An 8,007-nucleotide genomic window follows, 5' to 3' on the forward strand; every position below is an offset into this window, starting at 1 on the left:
AGAGGAAAGAGGAGAGCAGGTCCCAATCCAAAAATCCCCCCCCCCCACCAATGTGCTCAGTGCTGCAGATTTTGTGCTGTGGTTCCTCTCGAAATCTGAAATGTATTTTTCCTCCCCTTGTTGGCCAACGAAAGAAGTCAACGGCTTCCCACGAAGTTGAGACAATCAAGGTTTTGGGACCCCTTATTATCCCTGCTTGCAACTCTTGGTCAACACTCGTGTGCGATGGAGTGGGGTTACCCCTCTTCGTCTGAATGCTAATCTTGACCAAGCTCAGGAACCGGGGTGCAGCCTGCCCTCCCTTCGCGCCGCTTCTCTGTAGGCTTCACGGTCTCAAACTTTCCCCATTCGGTGCAGAGCTTAAACCGTGGTCTCTGGCAAGTCGTAGATTTCTTCATAGGCGTTCAAAGTGGTTTTGCTGTTACTCCTTGAGGTGTCTTGCATTCTGCTGCAGTCTGGAATCGAAAAGAGGAAAAGCGGGTTCTCGGTTCATTAAGAGGCCCATCACTCCGTTTGCCTTGCAACAAAGCATGGAATTGGACTACACTTAGCAGGAGGCCAGGTAGGGGAGTCCTTCTCTACCTCAGGGGCTTTAAGGTGGGTGGGCTTCAACTCCCAGAATTCCCCAGACACCCACGTATTCCTAATGTACATTTGGATAGATAGTTGATAGTGGTAGGTAGGTAGATATAGATGATAGATAGATAGATAGATAGATAGATAGATAGATAGATAGATAGATAGATAGATAGATAGATAGATATGATATAGGTGATGTAGGTAGATAGATAGATGATAGATAGATAGATAGATAGATAGATAGATAGATAGATAGATAGATAGATAGAAAGATACACAGACAGACAGACAGACAGACAGACAGACAAATAGATGATAGATGGATGGATGGATAGATAGATAGATAGATAGATAGATAGATAGATAGATAGATAATAGATGATAGATAGATAGATAGATAGATAGATAGATAGATAGATAGATAGATATAAAGAAATTGATATATTCAAAGACAGAGGAGGAGAGAGAGAGAAAGAGTGATGGGGTGACAAAATTAGTAGACCGGAGGAATGCCGTCGATATAGTTTACTTGGACTTCAGCAAGGCATTTGATAAGGTAGACCATAACCTACTACTAGATAAAGTAGAAGAATGTGGGTTGGATAGGATCACTACCAGATGGATTCATAACTGGCTGACCAACCGCACTCAACGTGTAGTCCTCAATGAAACTGCATCTACATGGAGGGAAGTATGCAGTGGGGGACCTCAAGGCTCTGTTTTAGGCCCAGGACTCTTCAACGTCTTCATCAATGATTTGGATGAGGGAATAAATGGGGAACTCATCAAATTTGCAGATGACACCAAGATGGCAGGAATAGCCAACACTCCAGAAGGCAGGCTCAAGATACAGAAGGATCTGGACAAACTTGAACATTGGGCACTATCTAATAAAATGAAGTTCAATGGTGAAAAGAGTCAGGTTCTACATTTAGGCAAGGAAAACGAAATGCACAGGTACAGTATAGGTGGTACCTTGCTCAACAGCATTAACTGTGAAAGGGATCTTGGAGTCCTAGTGGACAACCATTTAGATATGAGCCAGCCGTGTGCAGCAGCTGCCAAAAAAGCCAACACAGTTCTAGGCTGCATCAACAGAGGGAGAGAATCAAGATCACGTGAAGGGTTAATGCACTTTATAAGGCCTTGGTAAGGCCACATTTGGAATATTTGCATTCAGTTTTGGTCACCACAATGTAGAAAAGATGCGGAGCCTCTAGGAAGAGTGCAGAGAAGAGCAAGAAAGATGATGAGGGGACTGGAGGCTAAAACATACGATGAACAGTTGCAGGAACTGGGGATGTCTAGTTGAATGAAAAGAAGGACCAGGGGAGACATGATAGCAGTCTTCCAATATCTCAGGGGCTGCCACAAAGAAGAGGGAGTCAAACTATTCTCCAAGGCACCTGAGGGTAGAACAAGAAGCAATGGGTGGAAACTAATCAAGGAGAAAAGTAACTTAGAAGTAAGGAGAAATTTCCTGACAGTGAGAACAATTAATCAGTGGAACAGAAGTTCCCTCCAGAAGTTGTGAATGCCCCAACGCTGGAAGTCTTTAAGAAGATGCTGGATAGCCATTTGTCTGCAACGGTATAGGGTTTCCTGCCTAGGCAGGGGGTTGGACTAGAAGACCTCCAAGGTCCCTTCCAACTCTGCTATTGTATTGAGAGAGATTGACATATACAAAGACAGAAGGAGAGAAAGAGATGACACAGAGAGAGAAAGAGAGAGAGAGAGAGGGAGGAAGGGAGGGAGGAAGGGAAAGATTGACATACACAAAGACAGAAGGAAAGAAAGAGATGACAGAGAGGGAGAGAGAGAGATTGACATATACAAAGACAGAAGGAGAGAAACAGATGAGAGAGAGAAAGAGAGATTGACATTCAAAGAAAGAGGAGAGAAACAAATGAGAGAGAGAGAGAGGAAGAGGAAGAGAGAGTCTGTGTGTCATAAGTAGACTATCTATGCATTTCTATTACCTGGAATTGATTATTAAATGGTAACCAACATATGCACCTCTAATATCAGCAAACATTTTTAGGGGAAAAAATATCTAGGTTTTGTTTTTAAAACTACGCTACTCCTTGGGTAGCAGCCTGTATGCTGTAGTTACCTGTAGTAGTTCCTGGATCCTCGTTGATAAAGGCCACGTGGGTTTTCCACTCCGTCCATTTGACTTCATTGATTCTAGTTAGAGAGCGCATAAATTAATTTTATTTACATAAACAATGTCGTATGCAAAAGAGGCCATCCAAAAGCTAAAAGGAAGCCAAGAGAACAAAAACAGCTGCTTGCCAGCAATCAACACCCAGCGTGTAATGCCAGGATTGATACAAGGCCAACAATGGAGAAGTAAAGCAGTGTTTCTCAACCTTGGCAACTTGAAGATGTCCGGACTTCAACTCCCAGAATTCCCCAGCCAGCGAATTCGCTGGCTGGGGAATTCTGGGAGTTAAAGTCCGGACATCTTCAAGTTGCCAAGGTTGAGAAACACTGAAGTAAAGAATACTCCAATCAAGGACCTGTCAGTTCAGATAAGGAATCAAGCAACAGCCTATGCCAGGAAAACACCCAAAACACTCCGAGAAACACTGACAATGCAAGACAGCAAGCCTTGTAGCACTGATGAAGTTGCCTAGTTGGGTAATGAAACGTCTGCAAGAAAACAAGCTCAGAAAACACTACGGAACCCATAGTCCTTTTCCTCCTCCTCCTCCTCCTCCTCCTCCTCCTCCTACTTTCCCTCCTGCACACACCCCCTTCTAATGCTGATGATGTTCCCTAGTTGGGTCATGAAATGCCTGCAACAAAAGCACTGAGCACCACACAATCCTTTTCATCCTCCTCCTCCTCCCTCTCCTCAACAAACCCCTCTCCATTCTAGCACTGATGTTGTTGCCTAGTTTGGTCATGAAACGTTTGTTAGAATACAACCAAGAGAGCACCAAGGAACTCACAGTTCTCCTCCTCCTCCTCCTCCTCCTCCTCCTCCTCCTCCTCCTCCTCCTCCTCCTCCTCCTCCCCACTCCATTCTAGCACTGATGATGTTACCTAATTGGGTCATGAAACGTCTGCAAGAAAACCACCAAACTCAGAGACCACCAAGGACCCCCCCAGTCCTTTTCCTCCTCCTCCTCCTCCTCCTCCTCCCTGCAATCCCCCCTCCCTTCTAGCACTGATGATGTTACCTAGTTGGGCCATGAAACGTCTGCAAGGAAACTACCAAGCTCAGAGACCACCAAGGACCCCACAGTCCAAGTCTTAGCTACAAATATTCTCTCCTATGAGTAATTCATCCGTACATTTCATCCTCCTTGAAACAGAAATACAGAAATGCTTTCCCTGTCTCACAATTCATGGACTCATCTGCAATTCCATTTTCCTCCTTTTCACCCCTGCAGAGCAAAATCCCTCCCATCCGGCCCACCACGTACCTTAAACACAACCGCGTGTCGTTGTCAGCCACTTTGCACCACTCCCCGAGTTCGAATTTCCTCCTCAGGAACTTGGGGAGGAGTTTTTCGATCTCCACAATCGTCCTGGCTCTCTGGAGGCAAGAGGGATAACCAAGAAGGGAAGTTTCAAAAGAGATTCCCGAATGTGAGAATAGAATAGAATAACAGAGTTGGAAGGGACCTTAGAGGTCTTCTAGTCCAACTCCCTGCTTAGGCAGGAAACCCTATACCATTTCAAATAAACGGTCGTCCAATTTCTTCTTAAAGACTTCCAGTGTTGGGGCATTCACAACTTCTGGAGGCAAGTCATTCCATTGATTAATTGTTCTAACTGTTAGGGAATTTCTCCTCCTTTCTAAGTTGCTTCTCTCCTTGATTAGTTTCCACCCACTGCTTCTTGTTCTGCCCTCAGGTTCCTTGGAGAATAGTTTGACTCCCTCTTCTTTGGGGCAACCCCTGAGATATTGGAAGACTGCTATCCTGTCTCCCCTGGTCCTTCTTTCTATTAAACCAGACATGCCCAGTTCCTGCAACTGTTCTGCAACTGAGCTATTGTAAGTTTTGCAACTGCTAGCAAACTTTGAATACTGAACTGATTATATGATACTGGACTATGTTATTTGGATTATCCCTTAACTGAAAGACGTTGATGACTGACTGTCTTATCCGTGTAGGACTTGGACTGTTTGATGGACTGATACCTCTATTTCCACGAAAGTAAAAGCCTATTTAAACTGCAGTCTCTCTGTATGCTGGTTTGTGTGTTCTCCAACACAACTCTCCCAACGCTCCGCTGAACGCACTCGCTCTCCCAACGGGGAGCTTACCTAACACACACACACACACACACATGCACTCCACACCCCGGGACCAACCTGCAGCCTCCAGATGTGCTCGCTCTCCTTGGAAATGTCTTCCACCGTTTCTCCCATCAAGGCGATCAGCATGTTGAGGAGCAAGACGAAGGTCAGGATGACGAAGGAGATGAGCAGCAGGAGGAAGAGGATGGGGTACTTGGCGTGTTTCGGGACGTCCAGCTCGCCGAGGCCCAAGGTCAGCATGAACAGGTCGATCTCGATGCTCCCCAAGATGCTGTACTCGTTGCATTTGCTGTCTTCGGGACACGAATCCACCAAGGCGGCAAGAGCTGGCCGGAGAACGGGAAGGAGGAGGAGATTAAAAGGTAAAGGTTCCCCTCGAACACATGTGCTGGTTGTTCCCGACTCTAGGGGGAGGTGCTCATCTCCGCTTCAAAGCCGAGGAGCCAGCGGTGTCCGAAGACTCCTCCGTGGTCATGTGGCCGGCATGATTAAACAGTGAAGGCGCACGGAACGCTGTTATTTTCCCACCAAAGGTGGCTCCTATTTTTCTACTTGCATTTTTAATGTGCTTTTGAACTGCTAGGTTGGCAGAAGCTGGGACAAGTCACGGGAGCTCGCTCCATTACGTGGCACTAGGGGTTCAAACTGCCAAACTGCCGACCTTTCTGAACGAGCTCAGCATCTTAGCCCCTGAGCACCCACGTCCCTATAGGAGAAGACGTTTTGGGCTACGTGTTTTGACTTTTTAGAAGAGAATATTTGTAGCTCAGGGATGGACTGTGGGGCCCTTGGTGTCTCTGAGCTGAGTTGTCGTTCTTGCAGACGTTTCATGACCCAACTAGGTAACATCATCAGTGGTAGAGGGGAAAGGGGTTTGCAGAGAGGAGGAGGAGGAGGAGGAGGAGGAGGAGGAGGAGGAGGAGGAGGAGGTCAATGACTATGGGTCCCTTAGTGAAGGAGGAGGGGAGAGGGAAGGGAAGAGGGAAGGGAAAGGAGGAAAGAAGAAAGTAGAGGAGGGAGGGAGGGAAAGGAAGAGAGGAGAGGACAGGAAGAGAAGGGAAGGAAGATAGAGAGGAGGAGAGGAAGATGGAAGGGAGAAGGAGAGAAAGAGAGAAGGAGAGAGGGTAGGAAGGGGAAGGGAAAGAGGAAGAGAGGAGGAGGGGAGAGGTAAGGGAAGAAGGAAGGGAAAGGAGAGGAGGAAGGAAAGAAGTAGAGAAGGGAGGGAGGGAGAGAAAGGAAGAGGAGATGAGAGGAAGGGAAGGGAAGGAAGATAGAGAGGAGGAGAGGAAGATGGAAAGGAGAAGGAGAGAAAGAGAGAAGGAGAGAGGGTAGGAAGGGGAAGAGGAAGAGAGGTGGAGGGGAGAGGTAAGGGAAGAAGGACGGGAAAGGAGGAAGGAAGGAAGTAGAGAAGGGAAGGAGGGAGAAAAGAAAGAGAGAAGAAGGTGGTGTCAAAACAGGCGAGGGTTGGTAAACAAAGCAACCCAAATGGAATATTATAATTCTATAAATGGAATGACAAATGTATAAGAACCATGAATGTAAAAAATAGAATAACAACTATGTGAACGTATACCTATAATTGTATATAGAGAACAAAAAATAAAAAAAATATTTTTTAAAAAACTGTTGCACCTTCTTTGAACACCCCCCAGTCCACAGATACCCTGCAGCCATCTTTCCTTTTGGCTCTTTGGCCTGCCACATTTTCTATTCTTCTACTATGCGTTTTCTACTGTGGGGAAAATGGGAGGTGGGGATTGTGTGGGGTTAGATGATAGGTAGCCATAACAACATTCTTTCTAGAAAGCCAAGGTCATTATCCTTTGTCTCTGCACCTCTGCACCTGACCGGAACTGGATGGGTGGAAGCTGCCAACGTGGCAGTGGGAGATTGGACCATGGGATGGACTTGATGGGTATGGGGGCAAGGTCTTGGACTTTCAACTGGGTCGGGGAAACCGGGAGGCTTTCAGATTCAGGTTTTCCCAGATGTGCCAACCGTGACCCGACAAATGCGCGCCGACAAAACCGCCGTGACAAAACGGCAACGTTAAAAACGCGCCCACTAAAGCGCGGCAACAAAATCCCACCCACAAAAGCGCGATTAGGGTTTTTAGGTTAGGGTTAGGGTTAGGGTTAGGGTTAGGGTTGTTAACGTTGTTACCGTTGTTTTCGCGTTGTTTTCGATGGCGCGCTTTTGTCGGCGCGCATTTGTCGACGCGCTTTAGTGGGCGCGCTTTCAACGTCGCCGTTTTGTCACGGCGGTTTTGTCACCGCACATTTGTCGGGCGCGCATTTGTTGGTGAACCTGTGCCAACGTGGCTCTCTTCATCAATTGGACCTTTGAGGAATCTTTTGCCTCGGACTCCGATTTACTTTTGGATGCTATTTGGCACCCTGCCATTAACCCAAACATCTGAAAACAATCCTGACATGTGCAAATAAAGCATCAAATTCTGTTTACCTACGCCGAATCCAAACAAAAACACCAGATAGACGGCGATAAACTTGATCACATCATGCAAAATGACCTACAAGGCAAAAGAAAAAGCATTAAGGGTGAATTTAAAGCACAGGAAAGAAATGGCACTGCTAGAATAGAATAGAATAGAATAGAATAGAATAGAATAGAATAGAATAGAATAGAATAGAATAGAATAGAATAGAATAGAATAGAATAGAATGGAAGGGACCTTGGAGGTCTTCTAGTCCAACCCTCTGCCTAGGCAGGAAACTCTATACCGTTCCAGACAAATGGCTATCCAGCATCTCCTTAAAGACTTCCAGTGTTGGGGCATTCACAACTTCTGGAGGCAACTTCTGTTCCACTCGTTAATTGTTCTAACTGTCAGGAAATTTCTCCTTAGTTCTAGGTTGCTTCTCTCCTTGATTAGTTTCCACCCATTGCTTCTTGTTCTGCCCTCAGGTGCCTTGGAGAATAGTCTCACTCCCTCTTCTTTGGGGCAACCCCTGAGATATTGGAAGATGCTATCATGTCTCTCCTAATCCTTCTTTTCATTAAACTAGACATCCCCAGTTCCTGCAACTGTTCTTCATATATTTTAGCCTCCAGTCCCCTAATCCTCTTTCTTGCTCTTCTCTGCATTCTAGAAAGACTCTAGAAAGTCTCCACATCTTTTCTACATTGTGGCG

At 46.1% G+C, this 8,007-nt stretch overlaps 1 protein-coding gene across 1 annotated transcript in view; it reads right to left on the minus strand.

The window, feature by feature from the left end:
• Positions 1–360: 360 nt before the first annotated feature.
• The window catches only part of TRPV3 (transient receptor potential cation channel subfamily V member 3), a 39,377-nt gene continuing 31,730 nt past the window's right edge, over positions 361–8,007 (minus strand). Inside the window, exons 11-15 of the mRNA XM_032216137.1 lie at positions 7,319–7,385; positions 4,910–5,181; positions 4,014–4,126; positions 2,693–2,766; positions 361–455 (exon numbers count right to left, since the gene is read on the minus strand). Coding sequence (XP_032072028.1) covers positions 361–455; positions 2,693–2,766; positions 4,014–4,126; positions 4,910–5,181; positions 7,319–7,385 — 621 coding nt within the window. The remainder of the gene's footprint in view (positions 456–2,692; positions 2,767–4,013; positions 4,127–4,909; positions 5,182–7,318; positions 7,386–8,007) is intronic.

This window comes from Thamnophis elegans, chromosome 4, assembly GCF_009769535.1.
Source record: "Thamnophis elegans isolate rThaEle1 chromosome 4, rThaEle1.pri, whole genome shotgun sequence".
Classification (NCBI taxonomy): Eukaryota; Metazoa; Chordata; class Lepidosauria; order Squamata; family Colubridae; genus Thamnophis; species Thamnophis elegans.